This window comes from Oncorhynchus masou, chromosome 6 (assembly GCF_036934945.1).
Source record: "Oncorhynchus masou masou isolate Uvic2021 chromosome 6, UVic_Omas_1.1, whole genome shotgun sequence".
Taxonomy (NCBI): Eukaryota; Metazoa; Chordata; class Actinopteri; order Salmoniformes; family Salmonidae; genus Oncorhynchus; species Oncorhynchus masou.
Window position 1 is genome coordinate 15041092 of NC_088217.1, and position 24022 is coordinate 15065113.

The following is a 24022-nucleotide window of genomic DNA, read 5'->3' on the forward strand; positions in this document are numbered from 1 at the left end:
TTAAATGCATCATGAAAATGAAGAAAGAGCCCAGAAGGTGAACATGTAATTGTTTTATGACAACAGTGGACGCAAGCAGATGAAAGAGTTTTCAAATCTGGGTAGAAGAAGAATTTCACATAGTCAAGAAAATGTCTTCGGTCAAGTGTTATCCTCTTGTAGGAATTTTAATGTCTCTTCTTCCCTTTCAAGGTCAGTCCCTTTTAAACTAATGTGTTGATATCCTTATGATAATTGTGATGCACACAAATATATTGTACAAAGTACTTTAAGTTTTAATTAATGTGGATTCCACTTTCAGTCTTGTGTTTAGTATACAGGTGATTTACTGTATAACATTTTAAGAAATCATGCTGCCAAATAGTTGGATGCATCTACCTTTGTGAACAATGGATAGTGAACATTGTAAGGACTGCTAATGACAATTTGAAGTTTAGAGTACATTTAATAATCTAAATTCAGTAAAATAATAATGTTATTTTATTTGATGATAACAGTATCTGTAGTTAAGTATTTATTTATTATTGGTCACACTTTGGGTTCCTCATACATGGAATCAGCATTTTAGTGTCCTGTTTAAAAGGTATATGTACTGCACATGGGTATATTTATAGGAAATAGCCCAATGTGGAAAACAACAGTAATACTTTGGGAACATTTGAGGTTAATTATGATTCTGTTCTCCACTTCCTCCTCCCCTTCCTTCCCCCTTCCTCCTCCAGTGTGTAGCCACCCCAGGGTGCGGGCTCAGGCAGAGGACAGGCTACTGAGGACTCTGTTCAGCCATTACAACAAACTGGCACGCCCTGTTGCCAATGTCTCTGATGTGGTGCATGTGCGCTTTGGGTTGTCCATTGCCCAGCTCATTGATGTGGTGAGGAGGAAATAAAACTTCAAATCCTTCAAAGCCATGCATATGCCTGAGTGCCAAAAATGTTGATTTTAATTGACTAATTATTGTTTGGAGAATACTAATGGTCGATTCAGTCAAATCTGCATTTACACAGTAGCTCTTTTTCTTGAGATCAAATCAAACAGTGGTTCTGGACTGTACTGTTTGAGTGCATGGTCAGACCTAACACACTTTGAAAACATCGTTATGACAGGGTTCACTGAATCCCAGCCTGTCTATGCAGATACTACAATGAGTAAGTGCATACCATCATCAACCATCTTTATACTGTTTGTCTTTTCTCAAAATCAGGATGAGAAAAATCAAATGATGATCACCAATGTCTGGGTGAAACATGTGAGTCCAATCAAAATGACACAACGTTTCTGTGTCTGAATGATCTATTGTATCTGTAGTGTGATTTGCTCACACTGAGTTTCTACTGGTCTGTTTCCTCCAGGAGTGGAATGACTACAAGCTCTGCTGGAATCCAAAGGAATACGAGAATGTCACCTCCATGCACATCCCATCCCATCTAATCTGGAGACCAGATATAGTTCTTTACAACAAGTATGTAACGTTTTAATGCTAAGTATGCATGCTAAGTATATACTTTGAAACATGTCCTAAATGTTCACCCATATTAGGAAATGACTTACATGATTCCTTACCTTTAAAAGTGGTTTAAAGTTCCCTTCTGTGTTTTGTGTAGAGTACAGGATGGACTTCTGTTAGTTTTTAATATATAGAAATAACAGGCATTAGTTTCATGTGTCTAAACTGCCTGATGAATAGTAAGGGAGAACTGAGTGGAAAGTAACACTTCTTTTTTCCATAATTACTCAGATCAATAGAGCTACAGACACAATATGTTATGTCAAGCAAATTATATACAGTGCCTTCAGAAAGTATTCAGGACCGTTGACTTTTTCCACATTTTGTTACATTACAGACTTCATCTAAAATTGATTAAATAAAACAAATGATTCAGGAATCTACACACAATACCCCATAATGACAAATAAAAAACAGGTTCATTTATTTTTCTGCAAATTCATTAAAATAAAAAACAGGAAAAACTTATTTACAGAAGAATTCAGACCCTTTGCTATGAGACTCAAAATTGAGCTCAGGTGCATCCTGTTTCCATTGATCATCCTTGAGATGTTTCTACAACTGATGGTCACTCTGACAGAGCTCTAGAGTTCCTCTGTTGAGATGGGGGAACCTTACAGAAGGACAACCATTTCTGCAACAGATGGAAGCCACTTCTCAGTAAAAGGCAAATGACATCCGGCTTGGAGTTTGACAAAAGGCATCTAAAGGACTCTCAGACCATGAGAATCAAGATTCTCTGGTCTGATGAAACCAAGATTGAACTCTTTGGCCTGAATTCCAAGCATCATGTCTGGAGGAAACCTGGCACCATCCCTACTGTGAAGCATGGTGGTGGCAGCATCATGCTGTGGGAATATTTTTCAGCAACAGGGACTGGGAGAATAGTCAGGATCGAGGGAAAGATGAATGGAGCAAAGTACAGAGAGATCCTTGATGAAAACCTGCTCCAGAGCACTCAGGACCTCAGACTGGGGAGAAGGGTGACTTTCCAACAGGACTACGACCCGAAGCACACAGCCAAGACAATGCAGGAGAGGCTTCGGGACAAGTGTCTGAATGTCCTTGAGTGGCCCAGCCAGAGCCTGGACTTGAACCCGATCGAACATCTCTGGAGAGACCTGAAAATAGCTGTGCAGAGATTCTCCCCATCCAACCTGTCAGAGCTTGAGAGGATCTGCAGAGCAGAATGGGAAAAACTCCCCAAATACAGGTGTACCAAGCTTGCAGCGTCATACCCAAGAAGACTCAAGTTTGTAATCAATGCCAAAGGTGCTTCAACGAATACTGAGTGAGGGGTCTGAATACTTGTTTTTGCTTTGGCATTAAAACTATTTAATACATTTTAGAATAAGGCTGTAACCTAACAAAATGTGGAAAAAGTCAAGGGGTCTCAATACATTCTGAAGGCAATGTATGTCCTCTACCATTATCAACTGTAATTTCATTTCTATTGTAATTGAGTTCAAATTAAATAGAAAGAGAACAGAACTACCGCAACGTTACTTTTGTACCTGCCGGCAGGGCGAGATTAACGCAGCCTATTAACCATAATTTTCTCATCTCACTTTAATTGGAATGTTGTACATGTTTTTCACCATTTTCAATGATTATTCATGCTTAGCCCTACCAATCTGGTGCTCCAGCTGTCATGCACGCTCCTCGTGTCCTAATAGAATAAACGTCTTCATTCTCTTCATAAACAGCAAAGTCATCATGCATATCATTTCCATGGCTTGACAGAATTATAAAGATTTCCATTGAGTGTACAAAACATTAAGAACACCTTCCTAATATTGAGTTGCACCCCCACCATCAATTTGTCGGGGCATGGACTCTACAAGGTGTCGAAAGCATCCACAGGGATGCTGGCCCATGTTGACTCCAATGCTTCCCACATTTGTATCAAGTTGTCTGGATGTCCTTTGGGTGGTGTACCATTCTTGATAGAAACAGTAAAAAAACTGTTGAAACTGAAAAACCGAGCAGCATTGCAGTTCCTGACACAAACCGTTGCGCCTGGCACCTACTACTATACCCCGTTCAAAGGCACTTAAATATTTTGCCTTGCCCATTCACCCTCTGAATGGCACACATACACAATCCATGTGTCAATTATTTCAAGGCTTAAAAATAATTTTTTTACTTGTCTCCTCCGCTTCATCTAAACTGATTGAAGTGGATTTAACAAGGGACATGAATAAGGGATCATAGCTTTCACCTGGATTCACCTGGTCAGTCTATGTCATGGAAAGAGCAGGTGTTCTTAATGTTTTGTACACTCAGTGTATATTTTTAACCACTAACCTGTCAATAATAATAATAATAATAATAATATATCCCATTTAGCAGACGCTTTTGTCCAAAGCGACTTACAAGTCGGCTGGGGCCACTACTGCATATGGGTGGCCCCAGTGGGAAACGAACCCACGACGCTTGGCGTTGCAAGCGCCATGCTCTACCGACTGAGCCACAAAGCTTATGTGAGAAACTGATCCATCAAGTCAATTGATTAAGGCATAATTCTAATGATGTCTTATATAATTTTCAAACATTCAGATATTTTGCTAACAGCAACATGAACTAGAGGAAACATTGGCCTGAGCTGAATGGTTTTATTTGATATGATTCAAGGTCATCCGTTTACATTGGGTTACTTTCATCCCACCATCTCTCCTGTAACTTCTCCCAGGCTAACAGCCAAGACCAGCTAGAATGATATTTGAAACCTGTGGTATCATTTAGTCACTAGATTGGTTAAGAAAATTACATGTTTGGAACCTTAAACAACTAAACACAACTCTACAACCAAAAACACCTCCGGGTCCGTTTTACTTACATCAAAACGTTTTGTTGATAACTCGACGAAACATGGTCAGATTAGACCGTTTTGTTTTGCAGGGAGGTCCTGCAGAACATGCTGACTTCACTACGTCATTCTAGCTTCTGTGTTATCTGAGAAAATGGGCACGTTACTTTCGCCCCTGCTCACCTAAAACAATATAACTCCGTGCCCATAGAGAATATGAATACTCATTTCGTTTGACCAACAGCAATAACAGCATAGCCACAACGCTAACATGCTGGGCTGTATAGCTAGCATAGAATGCTAAAAACAACACAGAGAGCTAGCAGCTCATGCTCGGTGAACATTATGACTGTGTACAAATAGAAAATTCTAAACAAACAGAATTCAGACTAAACGTAAGAATAACGTTTACAGGAAACACATTTCACTTCTTTTACTGGACACGTAATGATGTTGTCACTCTTTTAATGACATAATTAGCAGATATAATGACAGAATTAGCTGATTAAATGACAGAATTAGCAGAGCAGAAACAATACATACCTTTTCACAAGGTCATCACTAGTTACCACACCAACTCATAAATCCCACCTATATCCCAAAAATCAGATTTTTTACCTTAACCACACTGCTAACCTTATGCCTAACTTTAATTAAGACCAAAAAACACATTTTTGTTCTCGTGATTTATTACATATAGACTTTGTGACTGTGGTAACTAGTGGAAACCTCACAAGAGCAGAAGGAAAGAGGAAGTAAAATGGGCAATGCAACAAGTTCACAGGAAATGGACCAAACCATTTTACAGTACAAAGTTCAAATTTTCTTATACCAACTCTTATGATCTTAGATGATAGGTACAGGTAGATTTTAGTATTATACCAACATAGTCATGGAAATATAATACGGCAATACCACAGTAGATCATTATTTCTGAAATAGAATAATCCCTAAAGTGACCTGATTGACCCAGTCCACTTTAAGATCATCCTGCCCAATCAACAGTGCCAGTCAACAATAGCGTTGCATGGGTAAAATCACTGGAGAAGCCAAGCAAGAAAAATTCCATATTACAACCTGTGTTGTGATAATTGTGTTGTTTGCTCTATAACCTGTTAGTTCATATGCCTTGGAACCATGATGTAATCACCTATGTTAAGTCTAATACAATGACTAAAAGATGGAAGGACCATCCACACCTGAGCTCACTCAGTTTAGCTCAACGCTGATTGGCTATTATTTTAAAATAAAACAAATTCAAGGGAGGCCAAATGCTCGTTGGCTTCCCTTGCAATCTATGCTACTGGCGGCAACATCACAGACATAGATGGGCTACACATACAGAGACAGAGGAGCGTTGTTTCATTCGCTTGGATGCTTTCTCCGGTGAGATATATTCAGCCTCTTGCGAATTGAAGGAAATGTATGAAACACAAAGAGACGAATGCTACATTATTTTGTATCTTTTCTTATTTTTTTCAATGTCAATTTTTGGATGAAGCCTGACTTCACTTGGCTTCACTTGGCATCCATGAATACACGCCACTAAGAGTCTAAGTGTCGTACCCGTGGTATATCTAAATAAAATCATATTTTTTTATGTGGCGACTTCACTAGGACATGCTGCAATACAAACTTAATATTTGTATATATAGCCACAACAACTATTTTCTACCATTGATGACAAAAAAACAACGAGTGGACGGGCAATTTATCTTTACTGTCTAATCTGTCAGGCCATTCCTTAACATACAATCAAGCTCTATCATGCCTTCTTATCTCTAGTGCAGATGGTGATTTCTCCGTGACCCACCTGACCAAGGCCCACCTGTTCCACGACGGGCGCATCAAGTGGGTTCCCCCGGCCATCTACAAGTCCTCCTGCAGCATCGACGTCACCTTCTTCCCTTTCGACCAGCAGAACTGCACCATGAAGTTTGGCTCGTGGACCTACGACCGGACCAAGATCGACCTAATCAGCATGGCGGGCAATGTGGACCAGATGGACTACTGGGAAAGTGGCGAGTGGGTGCTGGTGGACGCCGTGGGCAACTACAACATCAAGAAGTACGAGTGCTGCCACGAGGTCTACTCTGACATCACCTATTCCTTCATCATCCGGAGACTTCCGCTGTTCTACACCATTAATCTGATCGTGCCCTGCCTGCTGATCTCCTGCCTGACTGTCCTGGTGTTCTATCTGCCCTCTGACTGTGGAGAGAAGATCACCCTGTGTATCTCTGTGTTGCTGTCTCTCACCGTCTTCCTCTTGCTTATTACTGAGATCATCCCGTCCACCTCGCTGGTCATCTCGCTCATCGGGGAGTACCTCCTCTTCACCATGATCTTCGTCACCCTTTCCATCAGCATCACTATATTCGTGCTCAACGTACACCACCGCTCGCCGCGCACGGACACCATGCCCCGCTGGGTGCGCCGCGTCTTCCTGGACGTCGTCCCAGGCTTCCTGTTCATCCGGCGGCCTGCCGCGGTCAAGGACAACAGCAAGAGGCTGGCGGAGGCCATGCAGAAGAGGGCCATGCTATGGGGTGAGCTGGAGGCTGAGCTGGAGGTCCAGGAGATCCTGGCCCGCTCCCCTTCTCTCTTCTTGGGCCGACCCATGGAAGTTTCCCTGCCCCCCAAGCTTCCCCAGCAACAGCAGCAGCCCCTGGACAAGTCCAGCCAGTACTCCATCCTCCCGGTGGAGCCGACCACCTCGTCCCAGCCAGGCTGCTCTCCTCTGTTCCTCCACCCTCTCTTCCCACCCAGGGACAAGCACCACGCGGCCAGGCCCAAGATGCGTTCCCTCAGCTTACAGTACGGCCTGGGTGAGAGGGAGCAGCCCCAGACCAGCATCCGCTGTCGCTCGCGCAGCATCCAGTACTGCTGCCTGCATGAGGAGGTCTCCTCCATGGGTAATGGAATGCAGCGGCCTCTCTCTCAGCACCCGTCCCTGATGGAGGAGAGGAAGCAGAGCTGCTCAGCTGTCTGCAAGTATCACTCAGGCCTGGCCAAGGAAGCCAAAGCAATGACCAAGGACCAGCGGCTCCTCGTCTTATCCCCGTCCATGAAGATGGCCATGGAAGGTGTGCAGTACATCGCAGACCACCTCCGTTCGGAGGATATCGACTTCTCTGTAAGCAAGGGTCTCATCATTAACATGTAAACTGAGGAGGCAGATCTATGAGCACAGACCCAGGCCCCTTCAGTTTATCTACAGTATTTGCACTCTGAAAATTGAGAATATGGTGCGTCAGGACACCCTCAGTTTTAGCAATTTGTATGCTGAAGATGCATATTGTTTATTTCTACGGATAATTATTTAAAATATATCAAAAAGGGTACATGGCACAAAACTCAATCGGGCTTTACAGTTAGGAATGCCAGTGGATACAGGACTTGGCATTTGCTGCACAATGCCATATATTTCAGAGCACAATGCCGCATACTGTATTTCAATGGTGCGGCCTAGTGGTTAGAGCGTTGGACTAGTAACCGGAAGGTTGCAAGTTCAAATCCCCCGAGCTGACAAGGTACAAATCTGTCGTTCTTCCCCTGAACAGGCAGTTAACCCACTGTTCCTAGGCCGTCATTGAAAATAAGAATTTGTTCTTAACTGACTTGCCTAGTTAAATAAATGGTGAACAATCTGAACCGTAGGAACACAAATTCTATCAATTTGAATATTTCAACAGTGATTCATTTTGTGTTTGAAGTAACTAAAAACGAATTTCTGTCATTTTTCAGGTGAAGCAGGAGTGGAAGTACGTGGCTATGGTCCTAGACCGGATCTTTCTGTGGTTGTTCATCTTGGTGTGTCTCCTGGGGACCCTCGGACTCTTTGTCCCTCCCTGGCTGGCTGGAATGATAGACCTATCTGTCTGACTCCAAACACTTCTGAAGCCAATGACCCTATGCACATTCAAGTTGTACAACTGATGAACAACTCACTTGCCACAATTTTGTTCTGCACAACATTAATTACACAAGCATTGTGGAGACACTGCACAATGCTTGTGTAAACATTTGTGTGCAGAAAATATCAGTTGTATGACAACCATTGTGTCAAATGCATTGTATATCAGTTGTGCAGACCTGAGTGTGAACAGGGTCATGGAGGATGTGACCAATGGACACAAAACCTTCTCATTCATTCATTAATTGTGAAAAGGCATTTGTAGATAAAAAAGTGACACATAATTGTTTTGGCAATGCTTTATTTTCCAGAAGCCAGCAGATGGAGCCAAAGGTCTTTAATGTGAAGGACTGAGAAGTTACATTGGGATTGTGGAAACATAGCGGTAACTGACAAAATAATGAAAACAATTGAGAAAATGTGGTATACAAAGTATATTGAAAGCAGGTGCTTCCATACAGGTGTGGTTCCTGAGTTAATTAAGCAAATAACATCCCATCATGCTTAGGGTCATGTATAAAAATGCTGGGCAGGCCATTATTTTGGCTACTATGGCTCTGCCCCATAGAATGACAACGCTCCCATCTTCAGGGCATGAGTGGTCACTGAATGGCTTGATGAGCATGAAAATTATTTCAACCATATGCCATGGCTTTTTTAGTCACCAGATCTCAACCTAATTGAACACTTATGGGAGATATCTTTGGAAACAATAGGAATAATAAGCAAATAAAGGTTTATAAAATTATGTTTAAAAATAGCTTTAATAAAGCATTAGAGCATAATTTCTAACAATATTTAAGCTAGTTTAAAACACAGAGCCTTAGGCTAAGTTTACAAAGGCAGTCCAATTCTAATCATTTGTCCAATTACTGGCAATGTTCTGATTGGTCAAAATATTAAAATTGGGCTGCCTGTGTAAACTCAGCTAAAGTAGCCTAGATGGGACATATTTTAATATCCAAACAAGGAACCTTATTCTTTAACAGAAGAGAACAGAGGATAGTGGCTCTGTCCGGAAACAGTGGGTGAAGGTAAATACTGTACATACTCTTGGAAATTAGGTCTCAACAATATTCCTCTACTTCTAGCATTAAGACATTTATACCTGAAACTATACCTGCCTATTCAATCCAGCTGTGCCCTACAGCAGCTACTATGGTCCGTAGGTGGTATTTTCCTAAAGCTGTAAGGTTTAACATGCTCTTAAATCTTGTTGTAATCAACACATTTTCACGTTGACTCTCACGTTTTTATCCTCTTTCTCTGTGCTGTAGTGCTGTTGTTTTTTCACTTGCAAGAAAACTAAAATTCAAATTCACAATGCAGACGTCTTTCCCTCTTGTGAATGTTATTGTGATTTCTTCAGGGTCACCTTACGATTGAAACGTCTACCACAATCATTGTGTCAAATTAGCAATAGCGAAACATTTGTGCTTCTTCAGTTTCTGTAATGGAAAAGATCTTTATGAAGAACTCCTCCAATTAAGGAAATACCACCCATTTCTTGAAATTCTTCCACCGATGGCCTCTTAGCCTCTACAGGATTACTGGCAACCTCAAAAGACACTGAGGAGTTTGTACTCTGGATTCCAAATGCTGGATAGAGGGGCTCAGTGAATGTGGTCTGAAAAGTGTAAAGGTGGGTCATTGTGTCAGAGGAGACCTCATAGAAGGAGACAGTTCCAGCAGGATGGTCCAAAAACACTCCTACTCTCTTGTTTTGCTCAGATAGCTTTGGAGGGGAGGTTATTTTAGTGGTTTCATTATTGTAGTCGGCAGAGTCATGGTACTTAGAGCAGGCAAGACACCAGGAATTGCCATTGGATCCAAGCTTACAGACACGACCATTTCCTTTTCTGCTGATTCCTTTATATGCCACTCCTATGACAGTCAAGTGCCCACTCCCCTCTGCCTCCCAGTAATGGCGCCCACTCAGACCCTCTGTACACAGCACCTGTGGACAGTCAAATCTCTCGGGGTGGTCAGGATACAGCTGCTGCTGTCGAACCCCTGTCACCTGTCTGTTTCCTTGAGACAGAGATAGGAGTCTGCTTACTGTGTTTAGGTCTAGAGTGGGCTCACAGGCATCTGTGGATGAAAAGAGAGGTTTAGAGGAGGGGAAATAAGCTGGATCAACCCAATGTGTCTGTGTGTTTAAGTCATGGGTGGGATCTGAACTACCTCATCACTAAAGTGTCTTACCTCCACTACATTTACAGGAATAATGAATGTGTTCTTTTTGTACATTGACCAAAATAGATGAGGTTAAAACAAAGAAACATACATACACTTCTTAAGCAGCTGTGGTTCTATCCAGATCTCTTCATTATGGTCCACACTGTGGCAGAGGAACAGAGAGTGAGTGAGTGAATGACAAGGAATCAAGTAAAGTGTTGCCATTGGAATTACTGAAGGTCAGAAATCTATCTTGTGGTTCAAATAGGAGAGAAATATGCATACAAATGAAAAGATTGGCACAGATTTACTGCACTAACTTGAGATTACAATGGGCCTCCTCCAGTTTAGCAGAAAGAAGCTTCATGCCTGAGTCTCCTGGGTGATTGAAGCTTAGGTCCAACTCTCTCAAGTGGGAGGGGTTTGACCACAGAGCTGAAGCCAGAACAGCACAGCCTTCCTCTGTGACTTTACAGAATGACAGCCTGCAGAGAAAAACAATTCTGGGTTTTACAACATGACTGAGGCTGGTGAGAGCTGAAATATGAACCTATCTTTTCAGAGATACACTACCGTTAAAGCATTTACATCTACATGTTGGTTATTTAGCAGACTGTCATGATCGTCTAATGAATAAATGGACCAAGGCGCAGCGTGCATAGAGTTACAAATGTTTAATTAATGCAACTCACCAAAACAATACAGAACAAAAACGAACGTGATGCTATGCAGTGCTCACAAGCAACAATACATAAACAAGATCCCACACCAAACAGGTTGGAAAAGGCTGCCTAAATATGATCGCCAATCAGAGACAACGATAGACAGCTGTCTCTGATTGGAAACCATACCAAGCCAACCTAGAAATAAATAAACTAGAATGCCCACCCTAGTCACACCCCGACCTAACCAAAATAGAGAATAAAGGATCTCTACGGTCAGGGCTTGACAGGGCTTGACAGTACCCCCCAAAGGTGCGGACTGCGGCAGCAAAACCTGACTCTATAGGGGAGTGTCCGGGTGGGCTTCTAGCCTTGGTGGCCGCTCCGGGTGCGGGACATAGACCCCATTCCGCTCGCGGATCCACCAGCTCTGGTGGCAACTCTGGTGCGGGGATCGTCGCCTGAAGCTCCGGACCGTGGATCGTCGCTGGATGCTCCGGCCCGTAGATCGTCGCCAGGCTCTGGACTGGGAACCCTCGCAGAAGGCTCCTGACTGGAAACCCTCGCAGGAGGCTCCGGACTGGAAACCCTCGCAGGAGGCTCTGGACCATGGATCATTACTGGAGGCTCCGGGCCATGGATCATCACGGGAGGCTCCGGACTGGGAACCGTCGCGGGAGGCTCCGGACTGGGAACCGTCGCGGGAGGCTCCGGACTGGGAACCGTCGCGGGAGGCTCCGGACTGGGAACCGTCGCGGGAGGCTCCGGACTGGGAACCGTCGCGGGAGGCTCCGGACTGGGAACCGTCGCGGGAGGCTCCGGACTGGGAACCGTCGCGGGAGGCTCCGGACTGGGAACCGTCGCGGGAGGCCCGGATTGGGAACCGTCGCTCCGGACTGGGAACAGGCCCGGACTGGGAACCGTCGCTGGAGGCTCCGGACTGCAGACCGTCGCTGGAGGCTCTGGACTGCAGACCATCGCTGGAGGCCTGGTGCGTGGAGCTGGCACAGGACGTACCGGGCTGGGGAGATGCACAGGAGGCCTGGTGCGTGGAGCTGGCACAGGACATACCAGGCTGGGGAGATGCACAGGAGGCCTGGTGCGTAGAGCCGGCACAGGACGTACCGGGCTGTGGAGGCGCACTGGAGGTCTAGAGCTGGCACAACGTGTCCTGGACAGATGACAACCTTCGCACGGCAAGTGTGGGGAGCTGGTACAGGAAGTACTGGACTGTGGAGGCGCACTGTAGACACGGTGCGTAGAACCGGCACACATGGTAACGAACAGATGACACGCGCCTCAAGGCGAGTGCAGAGAGCTGGTACAGGACGTGCAGGGCTGGGGAGGCAACCTGGAGACCTGGTGCATGGAGCCGGCACAGTCTTCACCAGACGGCTAGCACGCTCCTCAGGACGAGTACGGAGAGCTGACTCAGGTGGCATTAAACTGAAGACACGCTCCTTAGGGCGAATGTCGTGCCTCATGCACCAACACAACAGCTCTCTCATAACTCTCTCCTCCAATTTCCCCATCAACTCACTGACTGTCTCTGATTCACTCCCCTCCAAGTTCACCTTCCTCTCCCAGACTGGCCTGGTTCACACCTCGGCTCTGCCGACCACCCCGTGTTCCCCCCCAAAAAATGTTTTTGAGGCTGCTTCTTGGGCCTACATCGTGGCCGCGAACCCTGGTGTCGTCGCTAACCTTCCTTCGCTGCTTCCATGGCAGGCTTTCGTCTTCTGCCATTACTTCCTCCCAAGTCCAGGATGTCCTTAACTCCTGGATCTCCTCCCAAGCCCAGGATACCTGCTCCTCCTGGGCACGCTGCTTGGTCCTGGGGTGGTGGAATCTTCTGTCATGATTGTCTAATGACTAAATGGACCAAGGCGCAGCGTGCATAGAGTTCCACATGATTAATGAATGAAACTCACCAAAACAATACAGAACAAAAACGAACGTGAAGCTATGCAGTACAACAATACATAAACAAGATCCCACACCAAACAGGTGGGAAAAGTCTGCCTAAATATGATCCCCAATCAGAGACAACAATAGACAGCTGCCTCCGATTGGGAACCATACCAAGCCAACCTAGAAATAAATAAACTAGAATGCCCACCCTAACCAAAATAGAGAATAAAAGATCTCTAAGGTCAGGGCATGACACAGACACGCTTATCCAGCCAGTGCATTCAAATAGGGTAGGTAAGAGAACCACATATCACAGTCATTGTAAGTATAAACTTTCTAAAACATCTATCAGAGAAATCAGAGCAAGTGAGGACAGACAAGTGTTAGAGCAAGAAAGCCAGTAAGGTGTTTTTATGATCTAGGGCTAGATGACATCAGAATGACATACGCATAGCTTTGTTTTGGCGGTGTCAAAGGTGGAACTGCGTTAGAGCTGTCAAATTCACAAGCAGCTCGTTGCGTTACCTGATCACAGACACTGCCATTGGATACAATGAAACCACACCTGACTATAATCCGACAAATCCCATGCAGCCACGTTACAAACACTCAAATTAGACTGATGCATAAATCCTCCATCTAAATGAACATGAAAACATCCATTAGCCTCACATCAATGGTTTGACATTGGAGAGTCATTATTTCTAACATCGATAGAGCCTACACTTTCTAGCGCCATTTGAACATTAACACAGTAGGGATATAAGAAAGGGACTGGTTTGTGACACACAAGAGCAGCTGCTCACCGATATGTCACCTCATACTGCAGTTACACCTCCAACGCTGGCTGACGCTGGTTAACGTTCAATCTGATTGAATCCAAGTCATAGTAATGCACAGTATGTTCGTAAATACTGACCTCAGTATCTCTAGTCTACAGTTTTGATGGCCTAGTCCAGCAGAGAGCAACTTCACTCCTGAATCCTGCAGGTCATTGTGACTCAGGTCCAGCTCTCTCAAGTGAGAGGAGGTTGAGCTGAGAGCTGAGGCCAACTCTTCACAACAGTCTTCTGTCAGACAACATCTATTCAGCCTAAATGAGAGAAATAATAATATTACAACACACTAGGCAACAATAGCCATAAAAAGAGGAAAATCACAAAGTAATGACTGACCTCAGTTTCTCCAGTTTACAGTGTAGGCTCAACAATCCAGCAGCAAGCAGCTTCACTCCATAATCCTTCAGTCTGTTGTAACTCAGGTCCAACTCAATAAGAGATAAGTTAAGAGAGACCAATATTTCACAAGACTCCCCTGTGATGCCACAGCCAGTAAGTCTATAAAGATGTGAGAACATACCATTGAAACAGGCTGGGAAGAACTTCCCAAAAACATAAAGATCATCTTTAGCATTAAGATCATTGTTTGTCCATTTTCTACCAGTGTACTTTTAAGATGATCTTAATGCTAATTATGATCAACGAAAACAGAATGCATTAGAGCTTGCTCTGAAAATTAACCTCAAAGGGATAGTTTGGGATATTTGCGACGATGCCCTTTATCTACTTCCCAAGAGTCCGTTGAACTTGTGTAAACCATTTGTATGTCTCTGTGTTCAGTGTGATGGACGTTGCCAACTTGCGTTAGCGCAATTGAAACTATCTTTAGGGCAAGCAAATGCTACTGTAGTTAGCATTGGCCTCTAACTTCCTTTATACTGTACAGTCATATAAATGGTATTCACAAGATTATCTGACTCTGGGGAAGTAGATAAAGTTCCAAACTATGTCTTTAACAAAACAATCCAACAATGTTACAGTTTCTGGTTTTCTTAAAACTTCTTAAAGCATTGTAGGTTAAGGGCTTGTAAGTAAGTATTTCACTGTAAGGTCTACACCTGTTGTATTTGGCGCATGTGTCAAATACAATTTGATTTGGTGATATAAAGATGTCTCCAAATGTACTGACCTCAGTGTCTCCAGTTTGCAGTGTGGATCCTCCAGTCCAGCAAAAAGTATAAACTCTCCATCATCAAACAGCTCACTGTTCCTCAGGTCCAACTCTCTCAGAGGTGAGTATGCAGATTGGAGAATGGAGGCCAGTGTGTCACAGACCTGATTTGAAAGAGTACAGCCAGACAGTCTGCAGAAACAGAGAACATATCATTTCAGTCTGATGTTGTGCAGGCCATGGCAAACTGTTGAATCCTATTTTATTTGGTGTCTGCTGAGTAGGATCGGTTCATAATAACTTGATCTCATGCAACCTGTTGTTCTGATAAAAAATATATATATATATATATAAGTGAAATGAAAGCAAAAGCACACAAATGGTTAGGGCTATTAGGTCTCTCAGCATTCATACATAATGAAAAATATGGACTAGAATTATTCAGATTTCATCATTTTCTGGTATGTGTGAGATTAGTCTTGACTGAAGTCTTACATTGCCTTTCTGCAGTTTCTTACAGCTGGGAGCAGTCTGTCATGCCCCTCCTCTGATGTGTTGTATTTCACCAGGTCAAACTCATCCTGCACCTCCTCTGACATCAGAAGCACATAGGCCAGTGCTGAGCAGTCAGCAGGTGACAGTTCTTCTCCAGACTCAAGGAACTTCTGAACGTTCTCCTGAACTGAATTGTCCTTCATCTCAGTCAAACAGAGGAAAAGGTTGATGTACCTTTCAGGTGACACATGATGTGCACCAGGATTCTTGAGGTATTTTCTAATCTCCTCAACAGTCTCTGAGCTGATCTTTGTCTTTGGCAGTAGGCCTTGCAACAATCTCTGATTGGAATCCAGTGTTATGCCAACAAGGAAGCGGAGGAATAGGTCCAGGTGTCCATTTAGACTATTCATGGCTTTGTCCACCATCATCTTCAGCAACTCATGCAAGGGAAGCGCTGCAGAAGTATTCTCCAGGAAAGACTCAAGGGCCTTGATGTTGTTGCTCACACAGCAGTGAAAGACATGCAGTGCAGCAAGGAACTCCTGAAAGGTCAGGTGCACAAAGCAGTACACCTTTGAATACAACCCACACTCTTCTTTCAGGAATTCTGTGCAAAACTCTGAGTATGTTGAGGCTTCACTAACATCAATCCCACAGTTTCTCAGGTCTTCCTCGTCGAATATGATATTGCCCTCTTGCAGCTGTTCAAATGCTAATCGTGCCAGGTTCAAAATGAAGATTTTCTTTGATTCCAAGATCTTCTGTCTATCCCTCTCATTCTGCCCCTGATACTTTTCATTTGCCAGGTTTATCTGAATGACCATGAGGTGAGCGTACATCTCAGTCAGAGTTGTAAGGATCTCTCCTCTCTCATTTCTCTGTCTACAAAACACATCCTCTAGAACCTTTGCAGTGATCCAACAGAAGACTGGAATGTGGCACATGATGTGGAGGCTCCTTGATGTCTTTACATGTGTTATGATTTTGTTGGCTAGTTTCCCTTCACCGAATCTCTTCTTAAAGTATTCTTCTCTCTGCGTGTCAGTGAATCCTCGTACTTCTGAAATCCGGCTGACCAAGTCGCGGGGAATCTGATTTGCTGCTGCTGGTCTGGAGGTTATCCAGAGGAGCGCTTTGGGACACAGAGTCCCCTTGATGAGGTTAGTCAGCAACTCGTCTACTGATGAGATCTGTGTCATATCAAACAGTGTCTCGTTGTTTTGGAAATCCAAGGGAAGTCTGCTTTCATCCAGACCATCAAAGATGAACAGAACTTCACCATCAGTGTAGTTCTTTACATCTTCTATCCCAGAAAGTTCAGGGTGAAAGCCATTTAAAAGTCCATGAAGACTGCATTGGTTTTTAATCAGATTCAGCTCTCTGAAAGGTAGCACAAATATGAAATCTACATCTTGATTGGCTTGTCCTTCTGCCCAGTCCACGATGAACTTCTTCACTGAGACCGTTTTTCCGATTCCAGCGATGCCCTTCGTCAGCACAGTCCTTATGGGTTCCTCTTCTCCATGTGATTGTTTAAAAATGTTATTACAGTCGATAGGGGTGTCTGGTGATGTTTTTCTCCTGGATGTATATTCAATCTGCCGAACCTCATGTTCTTTATTAACCCCTTCACACTCTCCCTGTGTGATGTAGAGCTGTGTGTAAATCCTATTAAGGGGAGTTTGATCTACTGCGGTGCCTTCTAACACCAATGCAAACTTCTTCCTCAGACTGGCTTTGTATGTCTTGAGAATATCATTCACTAGAATGAAATGTAAACAAAAACATGAAGTTCAAGTTATGAAGTAAAGCACCTTACTCTTATTGTAACCCTCTTTTGAATAAGTTTACTCTGTCACTCAGAAGCCACTCAAAGTCTCATAACAAAAATTCAAGTGGAGTATATTGCTCCAGCTAACTGATTCTGAGATTCAAACTTATATCACCATTTTGAATTAACACCAGATCAAAATATATTTATGCTAAGTTGAATGAATTAGATCTGGGGAAAATGCCTAAATCTGTGGTGTTGTTTTTTTGTGCTGTCAAATACCAGGTTGTATGGTACGCCTGGGGCAGCCGTAATGAACTGATGCTCAACTCACTGGAGAAACAAGAGAGAGAAAAGACAGACTGAGTTAAAGTAGTCCACCATTCTATTCCTAAAGAGGACAATCATCATTGATATAAGGTGTCAGGAAATTGAATGTGCACAATAAAGTGTATAGGGCCTTACTTTAGTAGTATATAGAACAGTAGCAACACTTGATGGAGAATAGGCAGTAGATAGAATTACAAGAAATACAATGTTTGATGCCTTACCCTTGTTGTGTGGAACAGCTATGTGGGGCTTCTAGAAATAATAAAGAAAAATGATAATTATTGTAGGAATCTTACAGTTCTGAATATGAATTTAAGGAATCCTGGAGTAAGTAAATCAACCGTATGACAACACATCAGCTAGCATCTGACCTGGAGAGAATAGTTGTAAATACCAACTTTTCAAAAACTTACTGTAAGGTAGTCAAATATAGTTTACATAGAGTTTCAACTTAAAGGCTACTTTTTTCTTCGATATTCAAATACAGGTCTCAAAAAAACTAATCATATCTGAAAGTATTTTGAATAACTCTCAGAAAACCAAATAATATTTGAAAGTATTTGATTATATGCAAGTTATTTGAAAAAATAAATGTATTTGATGGCTGCCAAATACTGTATTCAAATAGATGTAGTCACCTCCAAAGTAACTATTTGTTCCCCAGGGAAAATAGTTACTTTCCACAAAGCATAGTTAAAACTATAGTTATCCTAGGTCTGCACAACACAACATAATATCTGACCTGAGATGTTTCACTAAAACCGGTATCTGTTCATACAGACATCAACTTTGTGAGAATGTAAAGTGTTCACCTGTTTTTGGCACAGTGATGATGATGTCTCTTACAGTAGAGTTGTAGATGAATGGGGCGATGATAGTGCTTCCATCCTGAGCTCTAATGGAGGTTGGGATAGAAACTACTCTATGCTCCTCAACATGCTGGTCTTCTGTTAATTGACAATCAAACAGAACAACATTGGCATAGTGACTTGAAAATTGGTGGTGAACATTCTAATTGCACGTAGATCCAAATGTACTTGGTCAATCATTTTGAGCCATAAACACTTTAAGGATACTTTTTCTTACAAATAAATCAGAAAAATAATCATAATTTTCAAAAAGGTGTCTTACTTTCTTGGTGTCTAATACCATGTTGTTGTAGTAGGTTCGGTTCAGAATGTGTTCTGGATCTCTTTCCACACTCGGGGCAGCCAGAGTCTCCTGATGGAGCAGGCTGGTCCCTGTAGCTGCCGATGCACTGTCTGCACACTCTGTGTCCACAGTTAAAAGAAACGGGGTCTCTCAGCCCCTGCTCACACACTGAACAGCTGGACTGATGCTCGTTCAGACCTGCCCTCCAGCTCCACTCACCGCTGAGAGAGAGAGAAGAGCTATTCAGTGTGTTTGTGTGTGTCTACTTGTTTTCCTACATTATCAGGACCTCATTGTCCTAACATTTCACCCCAATGTCCTGAAAAGGTAAGAAAACAAGTCAGGACATTTTTCAGGTCCTGAATTTGTTCAAATGCTATTTTAAGATTTAGGGTTAATTTTAGGTTTTTGGGATTAAGGTTAGGGTTAGATTTAGGGTTAGGTAAAATAGGAGTTTTAATGTTCAAGCATTTGTACAGTCCAAAAACTTCTGGAATTTCACAAAAACATAGCTTTGTGCGTGAGTGTCATGTGTCTGTCACATGTCGTTGTGGCTTTATTGAGGGATGTTGACGCAACATAAAAGACTGAAACAAATAAAAAACAGGAAGAACGACCAATTAAGAAAGCTTGTGCCATCCCTCTGCTGTGGCGAAACTGCCTGCTGATCGATACCATTAATAGGAAGTCATTGTTTATTGTCATGACAGGCGTCCACATGCAGGGTGTTGTATTGTCGGGAGGTAGAATAAACATGTGTATAAGCCCATGTATCCCCCTCTTCTTCAATACCCATAGAGGACAAAATCCCACCTGTGTTCCATTACAGCGGATTTTACTCAGCACATGCAGTTGGATCCTTCATCATTGTAGACCTTCAACATCTTTTCAACAATGTCTGTCACATCGCCTCTTCGGATGGGTGGGAAGTCCTACAGAGTCACAGAAAAACCTGAACCAACTCATCTCCAGAACAACCAGTAGGTCTATAAGGGAGTGTCATGTTGACAAGCTGAAACATACACGTTAGCATGACCACCAGATGAGAACTAAACTCTGTAAAACTGAGACTCATAACCAACTTATTTCTCTCTATCTGCTCCTATTATTACTTTGTATTATTATTATTACTTACCTATTATTACTTTGTGAGATCTGGCAGCTCGGCGTCCGCAATGCAGTCGGCCTGGAACACGGCACTATCTTAAACTGCATTCTCTAGATATGTGTTATCTACGGATATCTTACATGACATGGACACGTGATAAAAGAACACTTTGTTCGACAGGCCTGGACTAAAGAGAGGTATGTGCACAGTCTAGCCACATGCTATTAACGTCATGTTGACGATTGGTATGCAGCCATACCAATATTTCTAGTTTTGTCAAGTGGGCAGCTTGAAAGCCTGAGACCCACACTGAAAACAAGTGTTGTATAAAAAAAACATTCTTGCGTTATTCTCTATTTGATTTGTCCTTTATTAACTGTACAATTGTTTACTCTAAAAAATAAATAAATGTTTTCTGATCAGTCTCATTGCACAAATACCAATCTGTCTGGATACGTTGAGGTTGATATGTCTCTTCCTGATAAATAACTTGGTTACTGTAAAACTTCTGTCAATCATTAGCCACAGTGGTGAGTAGCCAAATGCATTACAGAAAACAGTTGAACAATTCCTAAGCCATGACGTCTGGAGCAGTAATTCTTTACATCAGAGTAGAGGTATTACTGTATCTTGTGGACAACAATGAAATGCATTACTGGGCCAATAAGTAATCTCCAAAGCACATTCCAGTCCAACCCGCCACAACAGTATGTGCCCACAACTTCGTTGCCTAGGTCATAGTGAATCCTGTAATATAAAACCAAATATTTTCCCTTTTAAGAAAACAAAAACTAACGAACTGGAAATGTAAAGTGATATCATCTGGTCTGTTCTGCTTACCCTCTGTTTGTTTGATGGTTATGATGTGCGATTTTCTTCCTGCTTATTACACCCAAGACCTAAGTCTGACTGGTTTGGTTTCAGTTATTGTCAGGTTGATAGACTGTACAGATCTGCAGATCTGTCACGCCCTGACCTGAGAGAGCCGTTTTATTTCTCTATTTGGTTAGATTAGGGTGGGCATACTATGTTTCCTATTTCTTTGTTTTTGGCCGAGTGAGGTTCCCAATCAGAGGCAGCTTTCAATTGCTGTCTCTGATTGGGAATCATACTTAGGTAGCTTTTTTTCCCATCTGTGTTTTGTGGGTAGTTATTTTCTGTTTAGTGTCTGCACCTGACAGAACTGTTTTGTTTTTGTGCTTTGTTATTTTGTTCGAGTGTTTTTGAGTAGTAAAGAATCATGAACACTTACGACGCTGCGTTTTGTCCATGCCTTCCAACATGAGATGTTACAGAACTACCCACCACCAAAGGACTAAGCAGTGTGGTAAAGACGTCGGTGACCACGACGTGGCTGGTTTTCCCTTTGTAATCTGTGATTGTCTGTAGACCCTGCCATATACGTCTCGTGCCTGAGCCGTTGAATTAAGACTCCACATTGTCTCTGTACTGATATCTTATGGAGGGAATAACTACACTGTTTGTACTCAACCATATTCCCAGTCACCTAGCCATGGTTAAATGCAGGGGGTCGCGCTTTCAGTTTTGTGCAAATGCTGCCATCTATCAACGGTTTCTGGGTAGTCACACAGTGGGAACAACATCCGCTATACACTTCCTGATGAACTCAGTCACCGTGTCAGTGTATACGTCGATGTTATTCCCAGAGGCTACCTGGAACATATCCCAGTCCGCGGGATCAAAACAATCTTGAAGCATGGATTCCGATTGGTCAGACCAACTTTGAATAGACCTTAGCACGGGTACTTCCTGTTTGAGTTTCTGCCTATAGGAAGGGATGAGCAAAATGGAGTCATGATCTGATTTGTCAAAGGAAGTGGGGAGGGCATTGCATTGCAGAAGTTGGAGTAGCGGTGGTAGAGTATTTTAGCAGCACGAGTACTACAGTCAATGTGTTGATAGAACTTCAGTTGCGTTTTCCTCAACTTTGCTTTGTTAAAATCCCCAGCTACAATAAAATGCGGCCTCAGAATATGTGGTTTCCAGTTTGCACAAAGTCCAGTGTAGTTCGTTCATGGCCGTCGTGGTATCGGCTTGAGGGGGAATATACACGGCTGTGACTATAACCGAAGATAATTCTCTTGGGAAGTAATATGGTCGGCATTTGATTGTGAGGTACTCTAGGTTGGGTGAACAAAAGGACTTCAGTTTCTGTACGTTACCACAATCACACCATGAGTAGTTAATCATGAAACATGCACCTCGCCTTTCTTCTTCCTGGAGAGTTCTTTATTCCTGTCTGCGCAATGTACTGAGAACCCAGCTGGCTGTATGGAAGGGGAAGGTCTATCCGGAGAGAGCCATGATTCCGTGAAACAGATTATGTTACTGTCCCTGATGTCGCTCTGGAAGGAGATCCTCGCCCTGAGCATATCTACTTTATTGTCCAGAGACTGAACATTAGCAAGTAATATACTTGGAAGCGGTGGATGGTGTGCACGTCTCCTGAGTCGGACTAGAAGTCCACTCCGAATACCTCTTCTCCGCCGCCGGCATCTTGGAGCAGCCACTGGGTTAAATTGAATTGCCCTGGGGGGTACGAACAAAGGATCCAATTCAGGAAAGTAGTATTCCTGATCGTAATGCTGGTGAGTTATCACCGCTTTGATATGTAAAAGTTATTTCCGGCTGCATTTAATAACACAAAAACAATTCTGGGCTAATAATGTAAGAAATAACACGCAAAAATGTTTGAGCATAGAGTGAGATTATATTGGAGTGAAGTATGGAATGTTACTTTAAAAAAAATGTATGTTTAAAAATGTATGTATACCAGAAAGTCAGAACGGCCATAAGGAGGCATCCTGTCAAGGCAGGCATCCTGTGAAAGCAAACATCCTGTCTAGGCGAGGAATGGTGGGTGCTGAGAAAGCACATTCTGAGCGATGGCTGTATAAGGTGTTAACCACTGAATGCGTCATCGGAGCAGGTGTTAGCCTCAATGAGTTAGCAGAAAGAGAAATGGAGGGTTTAAAAGAGCCATGCATTTTGGGAGAGGTAAAACTCTTTGAGCTTGCTAGAAGAACCTGTCAAATGCTGGAAGATTTTTCTATAGCTTTTTAAGAATTAAATTAATTTAGATTTTTCCACATTTTGTTACATTACAGTCTTATTCTAAAATGGATTAAATACAATCAATTCCTCAGAAATCTACACACAATATCCAATAATGATACCCCATAAGTAACTTATTTACATTAGTATTCAGGCACTTTGCTATGAGATTCGAAATTGAGTTCAGGTGCATCCTGTTTCCATTGAACATCCTTGAGATGTTTCTACAACTTGATTGGAGTCTACCTGTGGTAAATTCAATTGATTGGACATGATTTGGAAAGGCAAACACTTGTCCATATACGGCCCCACACTTGACAGTGCATGTCAGAGCAAAAACCAAGCCATTGGATCAAAAGAATTGTCCGAAGAGCTCCGAGACAGGATTGTGTCGAGTCACAGATCTGGGGAAGGGTATCAAAACATTTCTGCAGCATTGAAGGTCCCCAAGAACACAGTGTTCTCCATCATTCCTAAATGGAAGAAGTTTGGACCACCAAGACTCTTCCTAGAGCTGGCCGCCCATCCAAATTGAGCAATTGAGGGAGAAGAACCTTGGTCAGGGAGGTGACCAAGAACCCAATGGTCACTCTGCCAGAGCTCTAGAGTTCCTCTGTGGAGATAGAAAAACCTTCCAGAAGGAAAACCATCTTTGCAACACTCCACCAATCAGGCCTTTATGGTAGAGCGGCCATGACAGCCTGCTTGACAGCCTGCTTGGAGTTTGCCAAAAGGCACCTCAAGACTCTCAGACCATGAAAAACAAGATTCTCTGGTCGGATGAAACCAAGATTGAACTCTGTGGCCTGAATGCCAAGCGTCACATCTGGAGGAAACCTGGCACCATCCCTACGGTAAACCATGGTGGTGACAGAATTATGCTGTGGGGATGTTTTTCAGAAGCAGGGAATGGGAGACTAATCAAGATCGAGGGAAAGATGAACGGAGCACAGTACAGAGAGATCCTTGATGAAAACCTGCTCCAGAGTTCTCAGGACTTCAGACTGGGGTGAAGGTTCACCTTCCAACAGGACAACGACCCTAAGCACACAGCCAAGTCTTTGAATGTCCTTGAGTGGCCCAGCCAGAGCCCGGACATGAACCTGATCAAACATCTCTGGAGAGACCTGAAAAAAGCTGTGCAGCAATGCTCCG

The 24022-nt window shown here is 43.1% G+C and overlaps 2 protein-coding genes across 8 annotated transcripts; one reads left to right on the forward strand and one right to left on the reverse strand.

Moving 5' to 3' along the window:
• The first annotated feature begins 1204 nt into the window (after nt 1–1204).
• On the forward strand, nt 1205–8261 carry LOC135541396 (neuronal acetylcholine receptor subunit alpha-4-like). 3 transcript variants are annotated; one of them, XM_064967607.1, is made up of 6 exons: nt 1205–1249; nt 1353–1462; nt 6102–7017; nt 7170–7196; nt 7333–7452; nt 8064–8261. In XM_064967607.1, the coding sequence occupies exons 1-6, from the start codon at nt 1220–1222 to the stop codon at nt 8199–8201; spliced, it is 1341 nt and encodes a 446-aa protein (XP_064823679.1). In that variant the 5' UTR covers nt 1205–1219; the 3' UTR covers nt 8202–8261. The 3 variants fall into 3 exon arrangements, with proteins under 3 accessions (XP_064823679.1, XP_064823680.1, XP_064823677.1); XM_064967608.1 differs by lacking the exon at nt 7170–7196 and having other exon boundaries at nt 6102–6888; nt 7354–7452; XM_064967605.1 differs by having other exon boundaries at nt 6102–7452.
• Nucleotides 8262–8516: 255 nt separating this feature from the next.
• On the reverse strand, nt 8517–20741 carry LOC135541395 (NACHT, LRR and PYD domains-containing protein 12-like). Of its 5 annotated transcripts, none has more exons than XM_064967600.1 (13): nt 20633–20741; nt 19820–20539; nt 19498–19616; nt 18664–18905; nt 18345–18479; nt 17755–17784; nt 15429–17193; nt 14952–15125; nt 14159–14320; nt 13903–14076; nt 10731–10895; nt 10524–10573; nt 8517–10323 (listed from the first exon to the last, which is right to left on the reverse strand). In XM_064967600.1, exons 3-13 carry the CDS (start codon nt 19506–19508, stop codon nt 9674–9676), a joined length of 3558 nt encoding a protein of 1185 aa, XP_064823672.1. In that variant the 5' UTR covers nt 19509–19616; nt 19820–20539; nt 20633–20741; the 3' UTR covers nt 8517–9673. The 5 variants fall into 5 exon arrangements, with proteins under 5 accessions (XP_064823672.1, XP_064823676.1, XP_064823675.1 ...); XM_064967604.1 differs by having other exon boundaries at nt 19820–19870; nt 20633–20734; XM_064967603.1 differs by having other exon boundaries at nt 19820–19927; nt 20633–20707.
• Nucleotides 20742–24022: the final 3281 nt, after the last annotated feature.

Excerpts from the sequence above, each read along its gene's own strand:
- LOC135541396 (XM_064967605.1), top strand. The coding sequence starts at position 1,220 with ATGATGATCACCAATGTCTGGGTGAAACAT. Across the intron at positions 1,250-1,352 it reads CCAATGTCTGGGTGAAACAT|GAGTGGAATGACTACAAGCT; the intron begins GTGAGTCCAATC and ends TGTTTCCTCCAG. Across the intron at positions 1,463-6,101 it reads GATATAGTTCTTTACAACAA|TGCAGATGGTGATTTCTCCG; the intron begins GTATGTAACGTT and ends TCTTATCTCTAG.
- LOC135541395 (XM_064967600.1), bottom strand. Across the intron at positions 15,126-15,428 it reads AGAAACTGCAGAAAGGCAAT|ACTGTCTGGCTGTACTCTTT; the intron begins GTAAGACTTCAG and ends CTGTTTCTGCAG. Across the intron at positions 14,321-14,951 it reads TGCAAACTGGAGACACTGAG|ACTTACTGGCTGTGGCATCA; the intron begins GTCAGTACATTT and ends ACATCTTTATAG.